The 24,612-nt window shown below is 34.3% G+C and overlaps 2 protein-coding genes across 5 annotated transcripts; one reads left to right on the top strand and one right to left on the bottom strand.

Annotated features, from left to right (window-relative positions):
• Positions 1–1,043: 1,043 nt before the first annotated feature.
• On the bottom strand, positions 1,044–3,432 carry LOC108145323 (ATP synthase subunit beta, mitochondrial). The gene is made up of 3 exons (XM_017270701.2): positions 3,327–3,432; positions 2,379–2,690; positions 1,044–2,325 (listed from the first exon to the last, which is right to left on the bottom strand). The coding sequence occupies exons 1-3, from the start codon at positions 3,388–3,390 to the stop codon at positions 1,184–1,186; spliced, it is 1,518 nt and encodes a 505-aa protein (XP_017126190.1). The 5' UTR covers positions 3,391–3,432; the 3' UTR covers positions 1,044–1,183.
• Positions 3,433–5,346: 1,914 nt separating this feature from the next.
• On the top strand, positions 5,347–20,563 carry LOC108145290 (plexin-A2). 4 transcript variants are annotated; one of them, XR_001774403.2, is made up of 10 exons: positions 5,347–5,455; positions 8,937–10,422; positions 11,616–12,861; positions 12,930–15,263; positions 15,996–16,191; positions 16,316–16,651; positions 16,716–16,846; positions 16,898–17,043; positions 17,109–17,411; positions 18,896–20,563. XR_001774403.2 is itself a non-coding variant. In XM_017270605.2 (10 exons), exons 2-9 carry the CDS (start codon positions 9,193–9,195, stop codon positions 17,274–17,276), a joined length of 5,838 nt encoding a protein of 1,945 aa, XP_017126094.1. In that variant the 5' UTR covers positions 5,347–5,455; positions 8,937–9,192; the 3' UTR covers positions 17,277–17,292; positions 18,896–20,563. The 4 variants fall into 4 exon arrangements, 1 of the variants encoding a protein (XP_017126094.1); XR_001774400.2 differs by having other exon boundaries at positions 16,265–16,651; XM_017270605.2 differs by having other exon boundaries at positions 16,265–16,651; positions 17,109–17,292.
• Positions 20,564–24,612: the final 4,049 nt, after the last annotated feature.

The following is a 24,612-nucleotide window of genomic DNA, read 5'->3' as shown; positions in this document are numbered from 1 at the left end:
TTTATCTTCAACTTTTATTTCATATAACGATCACAATGTTGAACTTCATTTTTAGTCTTCGTAATTAGAACTAACTAACTCCACTTGTTTTTAAGTGCTAATTACGTTTCCCTGATATAATTTATTTAACTAAAATAATTGCGGAATTATAGCCAAAATTAGGTTTTTATTTTTACTTTTTTTTTATTATTTCTTTTGACTTATAAAAATGCCAACCATTTCAGACTTTTTAATTAGCATTTTATGCTTATTTAAATGAGCAGGGATCTATGTCAATTTGATAATGAAAAATTCTTATAAGTGCTTTAAGTTTCGAAAACATTAGCAAGGGTATTATAGACAAAACTAATTTGTTTTATAATCAAGAGTTGTTGTTGTTTGATTTTATATATACAGCCAGCTAATCAACGTTTTCCACTAACTTTCAACCAATTAAAGGGCTGCACAAATTTTCCAAAACATGCAGAAGAATATTACATGAATTAACTTTTTTATGATTAAATGAAGGAAACCACGACGAATACTACCCTGCTTATTTAACCAAGAAAATCATCATGGCCAGAAAAAGTTAAGACTTTGCTATAGTCGAGTGTACCGACGATTAGATACCCGTTTCTCAGCTTATCAATTTCAAAATTAATTGGGTTTTAGGTGGCGCCATCCGCCGAAACAAAACATTTTTTCTAATAATTTTAAAAATATTTGTTCGTTTTTAAAAATTTCTATGTGTATCGATAGATTTAACCTAATGTAACACTCACCGCCGGTTACAGTGAAATAAATGTAAAATGTTGAATGGATTATTGGATGGGACCAGAGCCGAGATTCAAGTTTACTAAAACTTCTCCCTTTTGTGTGACTTTCTTTGTCGCTTTTATTGTTATTAACACTAAACTAATTTATTTTCGTAAGCCTAGTCCTCGATCGGCTTATAACTTTTTATAAAGAATACCAAACTTCAAGATTCTCTTGTGCCATACTGGACAACGAAATAATTATCGTTTTTCAAATATGTACGTAGCGGTTAAAAAAGCAGCATGACCTTAAGGTTTAAATAGGTTTTATTGAGTTCTTCTCGTGTATTAAATTCCAAATTGATGTTACAGAGTAAATTACAATTCAATGAATATTAAATTGATTATTAACTGGTAATACCACTTTGAAGATTTGCCGGGGTAATTACTTAGGCAGCTTCCTTTGCTAGACGGTCAGCCTTTTCGACCACTTCTTCAATTGGGCCGACCATGTAGAAAGCAACTTCAGGCAGATGGTCATACTCCCCAGACAGAATCTGTTGGAAACCCTTAATGGTTTGTTCGAGCGGAACGAGTTTACCAGCATGCCCAGTGAAGACTTCAGCAACTTGGAATGGCTGCGACAAGAAACGCTGAATCTTGCGAGCGCGTGCAACGGTGAGCTTATCTTCCTCCGACAACTCATCCATGCCCAGAATGGCAATGATATCCTGAAGGGACTTGTAATCCTGCAGGATTTTCTGCACACCACGAGCAACGTTGTAGTGCTCCTGTCCGATGATGTTAGGGTCCATGATTCGAGAAGTGGAATCCAGGGGATCCACTGCGGGGTAAATTCCCAGTTCGGCAATCGCACGCGACAATACAGTGGTTGCGTCCAAGTGAGCGAAAGTTGTGGCTGGAGCAGGATCTGTCAAATCATCAGCGGGCACATAGATAGCCTGGACCGAGGTAATCGATCCCTTTTTGGTTGTGGTAATACGTTCCTGCATAGAACCCATGTCAGTGGCCAAAGTTGGTTGGTAACCGACAGCGGAGGGAATACGGCCCAACAACGCGGACACCTCTGAGCCAGCCTGAGTGAATCGGAAAATGTTGTCAATGAAAAGCAAGACATCCTGTCCTTCCTGATCACGGAAATACTCGGCAACGGTCAGTCCAGTCAGGGCAACACGGGCACGAGCACCTGGGGGCTCGTTCATCTGGCCGTAGACCAGAGCTACCTTGGACGTTTTGTCTTTAAGCGAAATCACACCACCCTCAATCATCTCATTGTACAAGTCGTTTCCCTCGCGGGTGCGCTCGCCGACTCCCGCGAAAACAGAGTATCCACCGTGAGCCTTAGCCACGTTATTAATCAGCTCCATAATCAACACAGTTTTGCCGACGCCGGCACCGCCGAACAAGCCAATTTTACCACCCTTGGCATAGGGAGCCAGGAGGTCGACGACTTTGATTCCAGTGACAAGAATCTCCTGCTCCACGGACATCTCAACGAATTCAGGAGCCTCAGCGTGAATGGCAGCCGTTTTATCGGTATCAATTGGCCCGCGCTCATCGATGGGCTCGCCTATAAGAAGACGTTGATGAACTTATAGAAATGTCACAGCAACAATAACATACCAATAACGTTAATAATGCGCCCCAAGGTTTCGGCACCAACTGGAATACGGATGGGGTACCCAGTGTCGAGAACCTTCTGTCCGCGAACCAAGCCCTCAGTACCGTCCATAGCAATGGTGCGCACGGTGTTCTCACCCAAGTGCTGGGCCACTTCCAGCACAAGCCGTGGAGACCGGTTGTCGACTTCCAGAGCGTTCAGGATCGGCGGCAAGTTATCTTCAAACTGCACGTCGACGACAGCACCAATTACGGCCACAATCTTTCCGTTGGCGGCGGCCGCAGCCTTAGCAGCCTTGGCAGCATGGCCACGAGCTAAAAACGAAAACCAAATATCGTACATGCATTACTCTGGTTTTGATGCAGACCAGCTGCACAAAAATAAACTTAATTGCAGTGATTTCCAATCAATCAATCAAATGGAGCAAAATCAACTTTAATCTCATTTTCTAAGAAGGGGACGGAACCCCCTTATGGCTAAAACAGCTTATAGATACACAAATTAAGGCTAGCAAACTATTACGTGACATATATGATAAAATAGAAACATCTTTCGTCCACCATGTGTATAACAAAAATTATTAAAAATGTTTTTTCTGCATTAAAGTATCTCCCTAAAAGCGTAAAGATGAAATTTGCTCTAGGGCGTTAGTTAAGCCGCATCTTATACGTAACGAGAAGAGATTTCGTTTAATTTTTAAAACCGCTTGAAATCAGTTTTGATCAACTGTCTGAACTTTAAATGTCCTAAGATTTAAGTAACCTTAAATCATTCAAAATTTTAGTTATGTAATCATTTTTCTTCATTCGTAACAGCTTTTCTCATGTTAAGGTTATGTTCGACATCAGCTCAATTACTTAAAGTCTATTCACTGTTCGTATCATACTTTTAAATTTTATCCAAATCTGGTATTTTTCGATTATAAATATCCACTTTTTTATGCTACTTACACAATTGCCCCAAAAATGGCAGCAAATTCTTATCAGCTTTGGAGGCAGCACGTAAGGCAAACATTTTTCTCGGACTAACTTAGTCGTGGGAGTATGTGTACCAAATGTATGAATACCAGTATGACCTTATTTGGACCGTTGAAATATACCATTTCTGTTAAGAAAATAAAGTGCGTCAAGCTAGCGTCGATTAGTTAGCGGCTATATAGGAACGGTGGAAACTGGAACACATATATTTTATTTTTATTTGTTCTAGCTATTTAAGCACTAAATCAAAAATAAAATTTAATGCAGATTTGTTAAGAAAAGAAAGATCTAACGATTCAAAATGGTTGTCAGCAAATTAGAAGCCTGCAAATACTTAAAAGTTCTTTTAGGTAGTTTGGGGGGTCATTTAATCTATATTTGGGGAAAATTTCATCAAAATATTATGCGTGCGTTTTGAGAAAATTGCATTGCAGTGCCTATACAAAACTAAGCGTCGTCGTTCACAGAGCGTTTTCCAAAATTCCATATATATCGGCCGTTGCGTGGTTGTCTAATTCATTTTCAGAAAAATGTTATCGAAATATTATGCATACGTTTTGAGAAAATTGCTTATCAGTGGCAAATTTTTAAATGGATATGAAAATGCTTCGCATTCTATACATAAACCAGTTCGTAAGCCATGGCACCAAACAAATTATTTTCTGCCATTAAAAAAACTACTTTTAATAATTTTTTACGCTTTTCCCAAAGCATGTTTCAAGCCAAACTCTATTTTCAAAGTTTTTTCAAGTTTCCTTGGAAATCGATTAATTTGTGGGCCATGCCGCAGTATTTCCAAGACACAAACCATAGCGTATCATCGATATGCTCATCTTTGGCGATGCATATAAATCCTAAATAAGTAATATTCTTTGTGTATCCCGTTACTAGTCCTCCCTTGCTGATCATTTTGTTGCAGATTTCATTAAAATCAGATAAGCTGTTCCCGAGATATTTTATGTTTTACTTATTTTTTTATTTTTGTTGTGCAGCCCTCGTCAGATTTTGCGGGATTGCAAATGTGACTGGCAATGCCATTTAAAATTCCCCGTTATAAGGAAGAGTTTGTTGGTGCGAACAAGCAAACACGCAATTAAAAAATAATCTACTTTTTGGAAAATTTGTGTACCCATGCCGATGTCATACAAAAAATCAAGAAATTGTCAAAATTATGTTGAATTTGTATGCCCTGTTAAAATTTATTTTTCAAAATAGTAGATTTTTTTAGATGATCAAAATTTCCCCAAATCTATTACATTTTCGTTTTGGTTCTCGTTACTCGTAGAGGAAAAGGGTATATTGTATTCGTTAAAAAGTTTGTAAGGAAGCGTTTCTGTCGGGTTGTGATTTTTGTTTTCATGGTATTACGTTATAAATATTAGAATTAATATGAAATGCTGATTCACTTGGAATTAAATTTTGTTTAGAATTCAAGCTTATGTTATGATTTCTACTCGTTGCTTTTTATTCCGCCCTCCATATTCCACAGTGTTGCGTTCTGTTTATTTCAAAACGGAGTCACGCGCACTCTTCCGCCGACAAATCGTGAAAGTATGTCATGTCTATAAGTAGACACAAAAGGTCAGGTGAAATCGGAAGGTGAAAGGTACATTTGCTCTTTGGAAATCGGAGTTTCACAATTTTTCAAAAATCTCAACGGGTTTTCAAGGATCGAATGTGTTGGAACAGGGCTGCACTGCAAAAACATCTGCTAACTATCGCAAAAATTAGTGTATCAAAGTCCGTTATATATTAACGGCGGACTAACTGGGAAGTTTTTGGAAAACCTTATGGACCATTCCTTTAACGGATGGTAGAATGTGGGTAGATCTTCTTGGAAATAGGCTTTAAAAGACTTTGATGGAGTGTAAGAGCTCTGGGCTCTGTGAGACTGGGCTATTAAATTCCATATTCATCGCACAATCACTTTATATATCGATATCGGTCCATATCGATTGTCTTTATTACAAGGCTCATTTCTAGTTGTTGCTAATCGCATCGTATTATCGATAACGTTTTCATACAATAATGTGAAACATAATGTGTAGTGTAATACAAAAATAAAAAAAATCATGTATGGTGCTTTGCGATGTCAAAAATTGGTACTTATTGAATGTTCCATTAAAAATATAATAGTAGGAAGTGTTTTCAAAAGTTCACTTAAGACGTGTTCTCCGCCCAATGATTCAGATATACATACAGAATTAAAAACCGACCCGCTATAAAAATCGTAGCGTCGGCTTCTTTGTTGAATAACAAAATAAAAATATATATTAATGAAAAATAAGAATCCTTTTATGAGCACAATTTTTAATTTATTGTGAATTCTAATGATTGTTATGTTATCTCCACCTTATCAGAAAGTGTAGCCCCTGTGTAAATTGGGATTTGTGCATATTACATACATACATATGTACATATGTATTATGATCCCTATGTACCAACGCATATGGATTTTCGTTTTAAAAATATATATTTATAAAAGTAAATATTTAAATTAATAACAGTCTTACAATTTTAATATTTCCCAAAATAAATGTATTTGGTTTGAATAAAAATATTATAAGGGGCGTGGTATATACGATAAGAAAATTGCATGGACTGTGATTCCTGCAAAATAAACTTATGCACATATTTATGTGGGTTCACCAAGATATACTGGAATACGCGATTTCAAAGGAAACATTTACCTACTACTCATGTATGTATGTAAAATTTTGGCCATGAAAAACTTAACTTACTTTATTTAATATTGTGGTCAGCCCTTAAAGAATTTATCGCTAGTGAATTTAAGTTTTATCGATACTGCGGTTCATTTATATTAAAATACAATTTGAATTTATTCAGTGTTCTGAATAAAACAGCAACAGTCTTCTGCAAAATGTGAAGTTGGGCGCTGGCCACCCTCACCCGGTACTAATAACGTACGAGAGTGCAAGATAAATGTTTAAACGTACATACATACATACATATGTATGTAAGTAAGGGGAGAAAAAGCGGCTTGCACCATGTAAATTGTAAATTTTGTTTTTGTACAAGAAACATATATATTGTGTAGGAACCTTTTTCGGTAACAGCCTATTTTATTTGCTTATATGTTTCAAGGTGATGTTTATGGTGGCGTATCTGGAATCTTATAAACAGTTTCAGTATTTTTCTGACTATTATCTACATATATTCACCAACGAACTACGTTAAAGGGAAGGAGTATGGGAAACTAATATTATTATGAGCACTTAATGACCGGAGTCAGTTTACCAGAGCTCGGTAAAAATAAAAAAAAAAGAAAGAAAGCAAACTTCGGCAAACCGAAGTTCATATACCCTTGCAGCTATTGCAAGAATTAAACATTTTTGAAAACATTAAAATTATGATTTACTTGCGTACATGTATAAAAACATTGAAGCTATGATGATTTGCAGCTCTATTATAAGATAGTTATTTTATATATTTATATTATTTCTATGGGAACTATATGATATAGACGTCCGATTTTGATAAAATTTAAACCATAATTCTGAAAGATTAAACCATTACTATATGTCGAAGAACTAAACAAAAAATTAAAAAACAGAAAAGTTATAGTTTTTTTTCATTTATTTTTCCGATTGTTCCTATGGGAGCTATATGCTATAGTCGTCCGATTTTGATTAAATTTAAATCGTAAATCGGAAATATTTAACAAAAAATACAAAAAATTAAAAAACAGCAAAGTTATAATTTTTTTTCATTTATTTTTCCGATTGTTCCTGTGGGAGCTATATGCTATAGTCGTCCGATCCGGCTCGTTCCGACTTATATACTACCTGCAATAGAAAGACAAGTGAAAGTTTCATGCAGATAGCTTTAAATCTGAGAGACTAGTTTGCGTAGAAACGGACGGACAGACGGACATGGCTAGATCGACTCTCCTAGTGATGCTGATCAAGAATATATATACTTTATAGGGTCGGAGGTGTCTCCTACACTGCGTTGCAAACTTCTGACTGAAATTATAATACCCTCTGCAAGGGTATAAAAACAAGAAAGGAAGCAAACTTCGGGAAGACGAAGTTCATATACCCATTTCAAAAATTAAATATTCTTGAAAACATTAAAATTAGGATTTACTTGCGTATATGTCTAAAAACATTGAAGCTATAATGATTTGCAGCTTAATTATTTGATAGTTCCTATGACAGCTATATGATATCGTTTTACGATTCTAATAAAATTAAAAACGTAATTCTGAACTGTCAAATTATTAATGGGTCGAAAAGAATTTTTAAAAAATTACAAAATAAAAAAGATATATTTTTTTAATTTTATTTCTATACCCATGCAGAGGGTGTTATAATTTCAGTAAGAAGTTTGCAACGCAGTGAAGAAGACATTTTCGACCCTATAAAGTATATATATTCTTGATCAGCATCACTAGGAGAGATGTGCATAAAGTTAGCAGTACAACTTTCAAAATCTAAACTTTTTTTTTTTACCATAATTTGCCGTTAATTATCCGAAAATTATTCGTGAAAGAAAAAAATTTGCCGCTCAATTTTTTTTAAAAGTTATCCAATGTACACAAAATTAAACTTTAACTTTTCGAAAAATTTCGATATCAAGTTAGCAGAACACAGGGTTTGTTTTAAAAAAAAAAATAGTAAAACACGAGCGGCAAATTTTATTCTTTCACGAATAATTTACGGATAATTAACGGCAAATTCCTGCAAAAGAAATTTTTCGAAAAGTTAAAGTTTAGTTTTGTGTACTGCTAACTTGATATCAAGTTAGCAGAACACATTGTTTGTTTAAAAAAAAAAAAAATAGTAAAATACGAGCGGCAAATTTTATTCTTTCACGAATAATTTACGGATAATTAACGGCAAATTCCTGCAAAAGAAATTTTTCGAAAAGTTAAAGTTTAATTTTGTGATATCAAGTTAGCAGAACATTGGATAACTTTTAAAAAAATTGAGCGGCAAATTTTTTTCTTTCACGAATAATTTACGGAAAATTAACGGCAAATTATGGTAAAAAAAAAGTTTAGATTTTGAAAGTTGTACTGCTAACTTTATGCACATCTAGGAGAGTCGATCTAGCCATATCCGTCTGTCCGTCCGTTTCTACGCAAACTAGTCTCTCAGTTTTAAAGCTATCTACATGAAACTTGCAGGTAGCATATAAGTCGGAACGAGCCGGATCGGACGACTATAACATATAGCTCCCATATGATCAATCGAAAAAATAAATGAAACTGCTGTTTGCAGTTTAAGTCGATCTAGCAAAAATCCGTTTGTCCATCCGTCCGTCTGTCTGCTGTCCGTCCGTTTCTACGCCAACTAGTCTCAGTTTTAAAGTTTTAAATAGCTTTATATCATTTGAGATCCTGCTATTGACTTAAGTTAGCTTCAATTCTAGTTTTTGGTTAACTTGGAATTTTTTGCCGAGGTTAGCTTTCTTTCTTGTTTTTAAATAGATAGAGCGAAAAAATTTCTGCGAAAAAGTTAAATAAAATAAACCAGCTTGGAAAACAAATTAAAAGCTACTGAGGAGAAGTCTTCACATATTTTACTAATTTGCTTTCAAATTGTTATTAATTTTCAGATTCAATGACGATGCCGATCATATCAATAGATAAATAAAAACTCAGTAAAGAAATATACTGCAATAAATGATAAATATTTGAAGGATACTTAAAAGTAGTCGGATATTAAAGATCCCAGGAATGCCATCAATTCAAACTAGATATTGAGTTGTTATAAAACATTGGATTCATATAAAAGGAACATCAGGCAGCTGTGAATAAACTGTTAACGCATAAAGTGGTTCGGATCGCCCTTTTGAAGGAGCGATAGTGGAGATGATTTTAATTCTTAGTTTGCTGCTTTTAGCAACTTTGGGAGATAATCATGACTACTGGTTGCACTCAAGAACAGGCTCTCAGACATTGGCAGCCAATATTTGGTCTGACAAGACGGCTGTTCAAAATGAACCGATTAACTTGACTGATGCAAATGTGACAATAAAGGATGCAAAAAACCTTAGTACCACCATCACAAATGTAGCTAGGTTTGATACGAAATTAAATCACCTTTTAGTGGACACTATTACCGGGCGAGTCTTTGTTGGTGGTGTCAACAGGTTGTATCAATTGTCGCCTGACTTGGAGCTTTCCGAAACGGTAAAAACGGGACCACAAAACGATTCGGTAGAATGCAGCATACTCGACTGTCCCTTAAATGCTGTTCGCAGTCCAACGGATAACTATAATAAGGTCTTGCTTATAGACCGTGCGACTTCTCGACTAATTGCGTGTGGTTCACTATTCCAGGGTACATGCACTGTACGAAATCTTCAGAATGTCAGCATAATTGAGCATGAAGTGCCCGACGCAGTCGTTGCGAACGATGCCAATTCTTCAACAGTGGCATTTATAGCTCCAGGACCTCCGCAGCACCCAGTGACAAATGTTATGTACGTTGGAGTTACCTATACGAACAATTCACCATACCGAAGTGAAATTCCGGCCGTTGCATCACGCTCTCTTGAAAAGACGAAAATGTTTCAGATTGCATCTTCGGCGGTTACAACTGGAACGAGAACTTTTATTAATTCTTACGCACGTGAAACTTATTTTGTGAACTATGTTTACGGATTTAGCTCAGAACGGTTTTCATACTTTCTTACTACACAGTTAAAGCATAGTCACCATTCTTCGCCCAAGGAGTACATAACTAAGCTTGTGCGAATATGCCAAGAAGATTCAAACTATTATTCCTACACTGAAATTCCAGTCGAATGCATAAGTGATGCCCAGGGCGGCACAAAATTCAACTTGGTTCAGGCAGGTTACCTAGGCAAACCCAGCTCGGATCTGGCTCAAAGCTTGGGTATATCAATTCAGGATGATGTCCTCTTTGCTGTTTTTTCAAAGGGCGACGGAAACACACCAACCAATAACTCTGCACTCTGCATTTACTCTCTAAAATCCATACGTCGAAAATTTATGCAAAACATAAAATCCTGTTTCAACGGTAATGGGATGAGGGGACTGGACTTTATATCACCCAGCATGCCATGTGTTTTAACTGTAAGTATAGACTCAATGTACCTATATCGTACAATGCTTATTTGAGAACAGCTACCCCATTATCGATTTTAAATTTTACAATCTTTTTGACTGCTTGGAAATTTTTGTTTTAAAAAAATGACAAATTTTTAACTTTTTCAGGAGTACGCAATTTTGTAAATTATATGGTAACCGTTGAAAAGTATTTAATAGATAGAAGAAAGCTTTTCTTGATTAGGATCAATATCCGAGTTGTCCAGCTAAGTCCGTCTGTCTGTATGAACGTCGAGATCTCGGAAACTCTAAAAGCTAGAGATTTGGAATGCAGATTCTAGAAATTATGCGCTTTAGCACTCCAAGGCCCACAAATCTCTGAGACATGTTAGACCTAACTATTGGACCTATCCATCACTAGACAAACAAATTTTCAAAATCGTGTTTTTATACAGAATGACAAATGACAAATTTTTAACTTTTTCAGGAGTGCGCAATTTTGTAAATTATATGGTAACCGTTGAAAAGTATGTATTAGATAGAAGAAAGCTTTTCTTGATTAGGATCAATATCCGAGTTGTCCAGCTAAGTCCGTCTGTCTGTATGAACGTCGAGATCTCGGAAACTCTAAAAGCTAGAGATTTGGAATGCAGATTCTAGAAATTATGCGCTTTAGCACTCAAAGGCCCACAAATCTCTGAGACATGTTAGACCTAACTATTGGACCTATCCATCAGTAGACAAAAAAATTTTCAAAATCGTGTTTTTATACAGAAGTTATTGAGTTATTAGGTCCTGAGTAACGGGTATCTAATAGTCGGGGAACTCAACTATAGCGTTTAATGTTTTGTTTTGACTTAACATAGCTCCGTAAGCTGACCAAAAACCTTATTATGTCCAATAAACTGACAAATATTCTTTAAAGTACTTTCTTTAAACAAAAAATGCCGAAAATTTCTTGTTTTTCCACGAGTCTAACCACTTATGGCCACTTAATTTTAAAGATAATAAAGACTCTCGACGATTTCAATTATTGTAGTTGCAATACATCAAACCAAACAGTGCAACTGTTTTGTGTTTAACCCTTTTATCGTGTTTTAAGGGCTTCGAACATACATAGGTTGAGCCTCCCACAGTAAACTATGTATTACGGCCCGAGTTATGTAAATTTAATTATAATAATAAGCTTAAACCTTTATTTAAACTCGTCTTTATTTCAGAAACTGCAAACTATTGGAGAAGATTTCTGTGGTCTTGACGTAAATTCGCCTTTGGGAGGAGAGAATCCCATTACTTCAGTGCCGGTGGCCATGTTTAACACAAAGTTAACTTCAGTTGCTGCCACGAGCACAAGCGGATATACCGTTGTCTTTGTGGGCACCGCAGATGGGTACCTTAAGAAAGTTGTCGTCGAATCTTCATCCGTTGCCAACGAGTACGCTAGTTTTTCTGTGGACCTGGGTTCGGCCATAAATCAGGATATGCAGTTTGACAACCAAAATCTTTATATGTATGTCATGTCAGAAACTAAAGTGTCTAAAGTCAAGGTTTTTGACTGCTCCGATTTCAAGACATGTGGAGAGTGCTTGGGGGCTAGAGATCCATATTGTGGCTGGTGCTCGTTGGAAAACAAATGTAGCCCACGTTCCAACTGTCAAGATGACGCCAACGACCCTCTTTATTGGGTCAGCTATAAAACTGGAAAGTGCACTACAATAACAAGTGTTGTGCCACACCAACTGCAACGCACAACTGCTCGAACCTTAGAACTTATCATAGATCACTTGCCGCAACTAAAAGAGAACTTGATATGTGCTTTTACCACAGAGGATAAGGCTCTCTTCACCAATGCTACGAAAAAAAGAAATGGCGTGAATTGTACAACACCGCGAACAGATATGCTGCCCCAAATTGAACAAGGAAAGCATCATTTTACAGCAAAACTATCTGTCCGCACCAGAAATGGACCCGACCTAGTGTCTACGGATTTTACGTTCTTTGATTGCAGTACACATTCATCTTGTACACGGTGTGTGTCCTCGGAGTTTCCATGTGACTGGTGTGTTGAGGCACACCGATGCACTCACGACACTGCTGAGAATTGCCGCAATGATATTTTGGTCACCGGTGTAAGCCGGATAGGCCCAAGTTATAGATCGGGTCCCGGGTTTTGCCCAACGATCAACGCTACGGGTGATGGAAGTGAAGTACTTGTGGCTGGTGGCACAAGCAAATCTATAAAAGTAAAAGTTCATATAATAGGACAGTTTATAGTTCAAACGCGATTTGTTTGTCAATTTAATATAGAGGGACGGGTAACGAGTTTAAATGCCCAATTGTTGGGCGACACAATATACTGCGATAGCATGGAATTCCAGTACACTTCAAGATCGCCCAATTTGACAGCTACTTTCGCTGTTATATGGGGCGGATCCAAGCCCCTTGATAATCCCCATAACATTCATGGTGAGTTCTATTATGAAATAAGGTCCGCTCCTATTTAAATATATAAATTTTAATTTGATTTATTCTAGTTGTTATCTATCGATGTCGAGAAATGGCCGACAGTTGTGGTATTTGTTTAGCCCTAGCCGAAAAGTACAATTGCGGATGGTGTTCGTCTACTAATACATGCGAGGTTGAAGAACAATGTAATAAGAACAAAGAGGGAAAAACCGACTGGCTAAATCGAAGTGAAATTTGCCCCAACCCTGAGATTCATACTTTTGAACCTAAAACGGGGCCCTGGGAAGGAGGAACAAACATAACAATACGTGGAATTAATTTAGGCAAAAATTATAATGACATTTACTCAGGCGTGCGAATAGCTGGCATAAATTGTATGCCGTTTCAGCAATTTTACATCGACACAAAGCAAATAGTTTGTACGGTGGACAGTCCTGGAGAACAGATGTATAGGAATGGCAAAATAGTCGTACAAATAGGGGACTATCGCGGTGAGTCCAAGGAGGACTATGAGTTCGTTGACCCCAAAATTCTTGATTTTAATCCAAAGTTTGGACCAACTTCGGGTGGAACTGAAATACATATAACAGGAAAGCATTTAAATGCCGGTTCTCGCATACAAGCGTCCATAAATGATCATTTGCCTTGCAAAATCCTAAGCACAGATTCTTCGCAAGCTATATGTCGAACGTCCCCATCACCTGGTATCATCGAAGGTCGGCTCAAAATGTCATTTGATAATGGTCCACGTGAATTCAATGACTACAATTTTAAATATGTTCTGGATCCTACAGTGGAACACGTCAGTTCAGGGCCAAGTGGTCAAATAAAAGTACCAAAAGGAATCCCAGCTGGCGGCATTCGAATTTCCGTGATTGGTACCCAATTTACCAGTATACAAACTCCCAACATTTATGTAGTATATAATGGGGAGATATATGCCAACCAATGCCGAGTCCAGTCGGATACAGAAATGGAATGCGCATCTCCAGTTATCGACGTAGACAACAAAATTATTGAAGCGGAGAGGCCAATGCTTCTTGAATACGGTTTTCTAATGGACAATGTTTTGCGTGTGCAAAATTTATCAAAAACTCATAACAACCATTTTGAACTTTATCCAAATCCCGAGTATTTTGTATTCGAGGAAAGAGTCAAGTACTTTAAAAGCGAGTATTTAACTATAAATGGTCGGAATTTAGATCGCGCTTGCAAAGAGTCTGATGTGGAAGTAAAAATAGGAAATGGATATTGCAATATTACTTCTCTTTCAAGACAACAGCTTACATGTAGGCCTCCTCCTGAAGCAACGGCAACTAAAAGCATAAATGGACCGGAGGTTATAGTTCGTATTGGTACTTCGCTGGAGTATCGTATTGGTATACTTAGCTATGAATCATCAAACATCATTTTGGATTGGGGAGAAAATGTTATCTTTGCTGTAATAGCAACAATTGTCATTTTACTGCTCATTTTTGTTGCTCTGCTTGTGGCGTATAAAAAGAAAAGTTCCGAATCGAGCCGGGTACTTAGAAACATGCAGGAGCAGATGGACATATTAGAGCTCCGTGTTGCAGCTGAATGTAAAGAAGCATTTGCTGAACTCCAAACAGAGATGACTGACCTCACAGGAGATCTTACTTCTGGAGGCATTCCATTTTTGGATTATCGATCATATGCAATGAAGATTCTTTTTCCCAATCATGAAGATCACATTGTGCTACAATGGGAACGACCTGAGCTTCTCCGAAAAGAAAAAGGGTTGCGTATTTTTGGTCAACTTATTATGAACAAAACTTTTCTACTTCTTTTTATTCGAACCTTAGAATCGAATCGATACTTTTCTATGCGAGAACGAGTAAACGTGGCCTCACTAATTATGGTCACACTACAATCGAAATTAGAATACTGCACAGATATATTGAAAACATTATTGGGAGACTTGATTGAAAAATGTATAGAAGGAAAGAGTCATCCAAAACTTTTATTACGACGAACAGAAAGTGTGGCAGAAAAAATGTTGAGTGCTTGGTTTACATTCCTTCTATACAAGTTTTTGAAAGAGTGTGCTGGAGAGCCATTGTATATGCTTTTCCGCGCAGTCAAAGGACAAGTAGATAAGGGTCCAGTTGACGCATGCACGCACGAGGCAAGATACTCTCTTAGTGAAGAAAAACTTATACGACAGTCCATTGATTTTCGACCCATGAACGTCTATGCAAGCATTATACAGCAGCCAATATTTTGCAATAATTTGGATATGTTGCCCTCTCACACCGAAAACGTGTCCGTAAAAGTTTTGGACTGCGATACAATCGGACAAGTTAAAGAAAAATGTTTGGAAACAATTTATAAAAACATTCCATCAAGCCAAAGACCTCGTAAGGATGACTTAGATTTAGGTAAGTAACTATAAACTCAAGAAGAATGGAAGCAAACTTCGGCAAGCCGAAGTTCATATACCCTTGCCGCTATTGCGAAATTAAATATTCTTGAAAACATTAAAACTATGATTGACTTGCGTAAAAACTTTGAAGTTATTATGATTTACAGGTCAATTATTTGATCCTATGTCAGCTATATGATCTCGTAATTCAAATTATTAATTAGCCAAAAAGAATTTCTAAAGAAATTTACAAAATAAAAAAGTTAAGTTTTTTAAATTTTTTTCTAATATTTTTATTGTTCTAATGGGAGCTTTATGTTATAGTCGTCCGATTTTAATGCAATTTAAACCGTAATTCCAAAATATTTAACCATTACTATATGTCGATGAATTAAAAAACCAAATTAAAAAACAGCAAAGTTCTAATGTTGTTTAATTTATTTGTTCCCGCCCACATACCAAATTTTGCATCGATCAGAAAGTTTAAGTAAACTGGGTTCTTTCAAGAGTTTAAAAAGCTAGTTTTGGACAAGATTTGTTTTATGAATATAATTTTTGTTTAAAAGACCAAGTACCAAGTACCTTGGTAGTAACTTAAAAATATTTTATTGTATTTTTTATATATTTTGTTTATATTTATATGATATTTTAGTTTATGTTTTTGTTTAAGTTTTGGTTTAGTTTTAGTTTTTGATTAACAAAGATTTATAGGAAACTTCCGATAATATGTTATACAATTTTATTTTAGAGTGGCGTACAGGTGCTACTGGTCGTGTAATTTTGTACGACGAGGACGTTACATCTAAAACGGAGAGCGAATGGAAGAAACTAAACACTTTGCAGCACTATAATGTTCCGGACGGCGCTGGTTTAAGCTTAGTACCAAAGCAAAGTTCAATTTATAACTTTAGTATATTGTCGGATAAAAATGAAAAATCTCACAAGTAAGATATTTTTAATGGAAAACCAATACGCATTTCTTAACATAAAATTTGAATATTTTATTGTCAATCTTAGGTATGAAACTCTTAATATATCGAAATACACCTCCTCCTCTCCGACATTTAGCCGCGCCGGCAGCCCTCTTAATAATGATATGCATGATAACGGCCTAAGATACTGGCATCTAGTGAAACACCATGATAGTGATATGCAGAAAGAAGGGGAACGGGTTAACAAATTGGTATCTGAGATTTACTTAACCAGACTATTGGCTACTAAAGGCACGCTTCAGAAATTCGTGGATGATCTCTTTGAAACAATATTTAGCACCGCTCATCGTGGATCGGCACTGCCCTTAGCAATCAAATACATGTTTGACTTTCTAGACGATCAAGCTCAGTTGCATGGGATAACTGATCCAGAAGTCGTGCATACTTGGAAGAGTAATAGCTTACCATTGCGGTTAGTAATTTCGTTATATTATCAGCTATACAATTTTCAAAAATGCATTTTCTTTAAATTTTAGGTTTTGGGTGAACTTAATAAAAAATCCAAATTTCGTCTTCGACATACATAAGTCGAATATAGTGGACTCATGCTTGTCAGTTGTTGCTCAAACATTTATGGACTCTTGTTCAACTTCTGATCATCGGTTGGGTAAGTAGGGTATTTCTTGATCAGAACAGTGTGACTAACACTTTATTATAGGCAAGGACTCACCAAGCTCGAAACTGCTATACGCAAAAGATATACCAGAGTATCGCAAATGGGTAGATCGCTATTATAGAGACATTCGCGATATGTCCCCAATATCAGATCAAGACATGAATGCCATGCTTGCAGAAGAATCAAGGGTTAGTAACAACATGACCTAAATATATTTCGTGGAATAATATGATTTTAAATTCTATAATTTCAGCTACACACAACAGAATTTAACACAAATTGTGCTCTACATGAGCTATACACATATGCTGTGAAGTACAATGAGCAGCTAACTGTTACACTAGAAGAGGATGAGTTTTCGCAAAAGCAGCGATTGGCTTTTAAATTAGAGCAGGTTCACAACATAATGTCGGCAGAATAAGAACAAAATACAAAAAGTGAGCTTACTTTTAAAAGCTTCTAGTTGATAAAACCATCATTCATTAAACAGGAATGTCTTCATATACCAGCCACCGAAATGTATTTATTTCGAATGTAAACATTCTTGCTTAAACCTGTACGTAAAACTTATCATCTTTCAAATTTAATTTTATTTCATTGATAATTTATTTTCCCTTTTATACGTATATATCTATTTTATGTACACTGACGCGCGTAGCACGAATTCACAACTTGCTGTTTAAATACTCAAACCTTCTCTAAAACCTTAGCTGTTAAAGCTGTTTCTTTTACTTTGAAATATATTTTGCCTCACTCAATTGTAGGTTTATTGATTACCTAGAAAGTGACAGTTTTGGACTGTGTTTTTTTTTTTATACCCTTACTGATATTTTCAGTCCGTCCATCCGCCAGTTTCTACGCAAACTAGTTTCGCAGTTTCATAAATTATAAAAATGATAACTTCATTGTTTTTAAGTTTAAAGGAATATACGTAAAGACGTATTTATAGTACTATTAAATACCCGTTACTAAGATACAACTAAATCACATAGCTTCTGTAAAAAATAATTGAAAATGAAATGAAACTTTGTCCTTTTATTTATTTATTTTTTGCATTCTACGAAATTTAATTTCAATTGTGCATTTAATGTTTAAAGTATTGTCCGTAATTAGAAATTAATTAGTTGCTTTTTCGCGATTAGCACACCAGCAAATAATCGCGAAATTTATTTGAACTCCAGAAAAACATACTATATTTTATTTAACGTATAAGATTTCTATCCAAAAGAAATAGCTTTGATTATAAAGACCTTCAGATTTTTTAAGAGCCGAGAAACGGGAGTAATCGTGGGGGTCAGATCTGGACAATAAAGTTTATGATTCTTAGCTTAATGAATGCAACCTTAACATTTATTTTGATAAGTTTTGTATTGGCTAGATAAAGCAGAACTTTCTCCTATAAGCGAATCATTTTTCATGACAATTAAGTATATTTGTTTTTATGTTTTTGTATGAACGCCGAGATCTCGAAAACTATAAAAGTCAGAGATTATGTATTCATCATGCAGATTCTAGTTATGCCTAGGCTAGAGGCCTAAAGTTAGCTAATAACCACAAATCGCGATACTCTGTCATGAGGTCAGCTTAAACTTTATATGTTTATTCAGTCATACCTATCGACTTATACATACAAACATTTTCCAAATCGAATTGTTATTTATCTACAACCCGAGTATTTTTTGGGAGAATATTTAATGTGAAACTTTAAACAATGTGCTGCGTAACGGGTACCTAATAGTCTTCTTGTTTTACATTTGAAGTTTTTATAATTTTAAATATCAACAGTAGCATAGTACTGAAGTACAATGATGAAATTTGAAATCGATGGCAACGACAGCATAGGGCTTGACAGCTCTAGTTTGAAGTCTATTTTAGTGTTAAGGAAGGTTTAAAATTGGTAATTATCTCGTGTAACATGTCTTAACACTTTAAAACAACAATTTGTGTAGGAAAACATTCTCCTAAGAACGTTATTCTAAGAAAACATTTTCCTTTAAGAAAGTCATTAAATAATATTTTTAATCAATTCTTTTTTTTCAGATGCAATTTATAAAAATCATTTGTAAATGTCGTATTTGCTCATTTAAAGCTTAACATAAATGGTATTGTATGTATGTATGTATTTGATATAAGTAAATTTATGTAAGATTAAACATTCAAGATAAAGTAAACTAACTGAGAAATCGACTGACTTTAATTTTAACTAAAAATAAAGTTAATGAATTATATTATGTAGTTTCGTACCTATGTTGAAGATTAAGAGTATTCATGTATTGGTTTTTTTTATCTGCAGTTCAAGGTACTAAGTCACATTCCTAATAGCACGGCAATTTTTTTCATTTCTGCGACTAGAATGTCACGAAAAATGCATGTGAAAGTCAAGAAAGCTAAAAAATTATATGTGCAGTAACGAAAACGCAATGTTGGTCTTCTCTTATGTAAGTTCAAATGATATTGTAAACTAACACAAAATATACACACAAACGTCTCGAATACTATCTTTATTGATCATTGTAAATTGCTTTGAAGTTCTTTTTGTTTTGTGATATTTTAACAGAAATAATAGAAAACATTTACTGATTGATATGTGTTTTGTTGTAAATGATTTCTCAAAACCGCAAAATATGATCAAAGTTAAACTAATGTTAATCTGAGAGGGTTTATAAAATAGTTTGAAAAACTTTCAAAGACGAAACGCAATACAGAAGAATGGACAGAATAATTGTTTGACCCGACTATTAGATACCCGGGCTCTCTTTCATTTATCACAGTTATATATATGAATGACGCTTGTGTGGTATTCACTTTATATATGTTAACTTTAAAGAAATGTAATTTAAAATTATATGATTTGAGCATATTTTATTTGAACACAAACCGGTTCTCATAAAACAAATTGTAGCACTGTTAATTTAACCGATGATATTCCAAAACGAAATTGAAATTAAGGATCGTGTTCAAAAAAGTTTCTATAGAAATAAAAAAATTAAAATGGTACGTGATCATAAACCTATCAAACAACATTTAACCCAAATTCAAATTTTTTGAGGTTTATTTTATTGATCGTAATTATATAGTTAATTTAATTATTTTATTTGAATTTGTAATATTCAACATTTTGTTTTATGTGCATTATTGTTTTATGCTTTATATCTAAGTATAATTTATAAAGGAAAGCCTTTCTTAATTTTTGTACATTTCTTATTCATTGTACTAATGTATAAAACTATCAATAAAAATCAAATTGTATTGTAACATTTATTTAGTTCTAACATGATTTCATTATTTTTTAAACTTTGAGAAAGTCGATAGATAAAAGGTAAATAGTTGAAATTTTTTGATTCAACATTTCATCTGGTCAATTTATCGCTATTATAAAAAGTTACTTATGATATTAAGGGAATAAAATTGTAGTACGTAAATGTTTTAGACTATATATTTCGTGTATTTGTGTATGTATGTATAAATGAAGATTATGACATTAATGAATGAATAATAATCATAGTTTAATAGTGTATGCATTGTACATATATACTGAAATGCGCAATAGCTATGAAGGTTCGAGATAATACGATACTAAATTCACAATTCACCACGACTTACATGACTGGCAGCCGCTAATTCAAAAATAAAATAATCTGATATGCACAAAAAAATCCCACCAAATCGATATCCCAATAAAGAGATGTATAATCAATTGAAATATAACTTCAAATAGCCGAGGATTACTTACTCTTGCAAATATAAATGCAGAGTGCTTCGTTTTTATATATATTTTCTTTTTTAATAAAAGTTCCTATTGCAATCTTATATTATATATAATTTTTTTCTCAATTAACTATTGTTAAATTGTTTGTTTTATATCCGTGGTCCAAAATGTGCTATGTAAAATAATAGAGCTCCTAAATACTTATTGCAAAAATTTGTGGCACAAGAATTTATTACAGATTATAAAAAAGAGCTAACATTATAATATTTATAAAATTATACTACTGCTCTACTGTCCTATTTTGTTTTTTTATTGTGTCCCATATAAATGATATAACATAATGCTAAAATACAGGTTCTCCACAAAAAAGTTGCGTCTTAAAATGGCGATAAAAAAGGGTTAGATACTTATCGTATCTGTTTATATCCTTGCAGGGTGGTATTATAAAATTGTTCAGTTTTTATTGCAGTGAAACAGAAATTTCCGACCCTTATAAAGCATATATATTCTTGATCGGCATGACTAACCGAGTTTGTCAGTCTGTTAAAATTTCAGGATTTGATGTTTTCTTTTAAGTTTGAGTATAAATCGCTGATCTTAGCCCTAAAATGCTTTTCTATAATATTTATAGCATATGCCATCATACCTATAACTATATCTTATAGATGCCATATATCTGTTTTTGACCATACAGTTCCATGCCTATTATTCGCTTATTGTAAAATTTAGATTTTTTAATCTTTTCAAAACTTGATAAATTTGGTTTTATCGCTTTTTTTATAGCCTAGACTGCAAGGGCTTCAACTTGCCGAAGAAAGCTTCTGTTTTCGTTTTTATTGAATATTCCTTACTTTGCGGTTTACTTGTCGAAGATCACTTTTTGCACGACCTACAAGGGTATATAAACATATTGTTGTTTTAAGTTCATTATTTTGACTGCTAAAACCTTAATCGATTCGCCCTTGACTGATTTGTTCAGTTTTGCAATAATAAACCTTGCCGTTATTTGTGGAAGACCGCTTTATGCGTGTTCAGTTCGCGCAAACGGCCGACGAGCTCCTGGCCAAAGATGAGTATTTTTACCGAAAAATCATATATTTAGTTGAAGCTCATTACCAGCTTGTTGTTTAAGTCAATAAGAAGAATTGCCACCCACAGTCACAACTAAAGGTGTGGTATGTGGCTCTTCGAAAACGAATCAGGAGCCGCCGTAACATGCTGTCTCGGCATTTGGAGAACCTTTTCCTCCCCCGATTGGAAGATGAATGTTACAGTCGAGCTTCAGCACCTAACGTTGGAAAATCGATCAATCAGACGAAGTGGATGTCAAAACTGGTCGCTTTGAAGCTGGGATTTGACGCCGTTGGAACATTTTTTTTGGGGTAAGGATAGGTGATATACCAACCATTCAGAGACGAATGACGAACTTAAGCACGAGAGTAAAGTCGACATTGAGGACCATACTATCAAAACTGCCTGAAAAATTAGCTTAAAAACAGCGTACTCCAAAACCAGCCATACGAATGAAGTGGTCTTCTACAAATAAACCGCCATGTTGGAGATATCAATAAAACAAAACATTTTAAAACGCAACTTTTCGTGGGCCAACCCTTACTATCAATCAAAGGCTTCGCTTACAGAAAACAATATATATATACGAGTGAAATTTCCCTACTGCTTAATTAAATTTAAAAAAAACTAATACACACAAATCTGTTCCATCCCAATTGGGTTGAAGTGGACAAATGATGTACCGAATTGCAAATTTACAATGTCAAATGACACAAATGAATAACTTTCAGGTTTCAACCGAATTGGGTTGGAAGAGATTTTTTTGATTTTTCAAATAGGATAGATTTTTGTGTACTCGATACTCGATAGTAGTGTTAGTGCTAACGCTCAAGAAAACTAAATTTTTTAACAGAGACCTTATCTTTTCGACAAATGTTATCACGGCTTGAGAACCCTTCCCTTTTAATAATTCGTCTAATTTAGTTGATGTTTTCCTTTTGATAGAGTTAGTTAATTTCTTTTCCTAATTGGTGTTGGGGTCGCTCTTATTATAAAAACTAAAACTCGATAAGGTACCAAAACTATCCAGCTACCAAATTGCTGTTTTTTTTGTTTACACATTTTCAATATTCTTCCTGTTTGATTTTTTTTAAAAAGATAACTATAATGAAACTTAGTCAATATATTACTTTGACTAGAATGTTGCTACGCCAAATGTAGTGTATAGATGAGTTTAAAACATCTTCTAGCTGACGTAAATATATTAAATATTTGTATTAATTTATTCTCTTTATGTTGGAGATTAAAATCATACAACTTGACTAACAAAATTCCCAAAATACACATCTGTTGCTTTGTTAAACAATTTGGTTTCAATTTGTGCTCGATCAAGTACAGGACCCAAGATTATATAAAATGAAAATTTATTAAAAGACTGAATGTGAAATTTTTGATAACCTAACAATATACATTTATCTTGTTAAACAATAGCAATAAGACCTAAAGCTTATTCCTAAACATTTTCTTGTTCACACGCACATGACCAATGCGACAACAATGAAATTCTCATTAGAAAAGTGTTCTGTTGATACCAAGGCTTATTATAACTGTAACCTTATCAATCTCAATTCAAGTCGTCGTAGTATTTGAAATACTACAAAATCCACGTCCGTCTGTCCGTTTGTAATCAAAATAGTCTCTTAGTTCTTAGTTCTTCTGCATGGAGTTTCCAAAAGTTGCCTTCCTATTGCAGGTACATAAGTATTTTGGAGGACTTTATCATAAAGCTCCCATAGGAACAATCGGAGGAAATGAAACAACAATTATAACTTAGCTGTTTTTAAATTTTTGTTACCAGAATTACTGTTTCAATCTGATTAAAATTTTTGAAGATGCTTCGAGATAATGGTTATTTTTTTTAGAATTATAGTTTTAATTTATTGAAATCGGAAAACGATCATCAAAAATAGAAATGTTAGTTTTTTAAAGAAATTTCATTTTTTCTGTTTTTTAATGTATTACACAATGAACTTTGTTTTTCTTTTTATATACATTTTTATAAGCTCACAATTTATAAGCTAACAATTTTCGTAAAGTCTGCAAGGGTATATGAACTTAAGCTTATCGGAGACAACATAATTATTTAAATTTAAATTTAATTAAATTTAAATTTAAATTTAAATTTAAAATTTAATTTTATTTAAGTCAACAACATATTATGTACAACTTTTGAAGTGTGTCAGAAAATATTTTCAAAGAAAAATAATGATAAATTAGTCGGTGAACATGAATCTTAAATTTTCTTTTAAGGGGAGTTCCACTTAAAAAACTATTATTGCGTTTTTCTAAAAAACCATGTTTTTCATCCGTTGGTTTCAACTTAGTCCGTTCAAGGTTAAGTCAAAAAAATATCTTTCTTTATTCGCTGACATTTAAATTATTTTTGCTCAAAACTCAATACCATAAAGCCATAGTGACCTTTATCAAGTTGAAAAAATAATAGACTGTTTTCGAATCCGTTCACTACAAGAGACAGGCACTTTAAATTCTTTGACGGTGTTTAGCATGTAAAGGCTATAAGAAGAAACGACTCCATTTTAATATTTATTTGGCCTCTTCGTTTGAAAACGAGTTAGTGTTCATTAGTGTACAATAAACATGACTTTCAACATAAAAGCCGCAAGATTGAAAGTCTTTTTATCATGCCACAACTTATTCCAAAAAAGGAGAAGCTCCTCTTAATTTTGTAAAAATCGGACTACAAAGTTATATAGCTGCCATAAAATAATAAAAAATTTCATCCGGAAATCGACCCAGCCTCATTTTTTTTAAGATAACGAATAAAAAGAAATAAAAGTCTTAAAGAATACATATTTTTTTTTACAAGTTGCAAAGTTGCAAATCTTGGCTTTCTTAAGTATGTATATTTGCTTGTTAAAATCAAAATGTATATTTTTGGGTTGGTATATATTTCCAATGGTTGTGCAGAAAAAGTCTCTATGCAAAAATATTTAAAATGTATGCAGTGGATATGTTC

This window comes from Drosophila elegans, unplaced genomic scaffold (assembly GCF_018152505.1).
Source record: "Drosophila elegans isolate 14027-0461.03 unplaced genomic scaffold, ASM1815250v1 contig_349, whole genome shotgun sequence".
NCBI classification, from domain to species: Eukaryota; Metazoa; Arthropoda; class Insecta; order Diptera; family Drosophilidae; genus Drosophila; species Drosophila elegans.
The sequence above is the reverse complement of the archived record's forward strand: the minus strand, read 5'-3'. Positions and strand labels throughout refer to the sequence as shown.

Coding starts and splice junctions, on each gene's coding strand:
- LOC108145323 (XM_017270701.2), bottom strand. CDS start 3,390: ATGTTTGCCTTACGTGCTGCCTCCAAAGCTGATAAGAATTTGCTGCCA. Junction 2,691..3,326: donor GCCATTTTTGGGGCAATTGT/GTAAGTAGCATA, acceptor TTTCGTTTTTAG/CTCGTGGCCATGCTGCCAAG. Junction 2,326..2,378: donor GCGCATTATTAACGTTATTG/GTATGTTATTGT, acceptor GTCTTCTTATAG/GCGAGCCCATCGATGAGCGC.
- LOC108145290 (XM_017270605.2), top strand. CDS start 9,193: ATGATTTTAATTCTTAGTTTGCTGCTTTTAGCAACTTTGGGAGATAAT. Junction 12,862..12,929: donor TAATCCCCATAACATTCATG/GTGAGTTCTATT, acceptor GATTTATTCTAG/TTGTTATCTATCGATGTCGA. Junction 16,652..16,715: donor AGTAATAGCTTACCATTGCG/GTTAGTAATTTC, acceptor TTTAAATTTTAG/GTTTTGGGTGAACTTAATAA.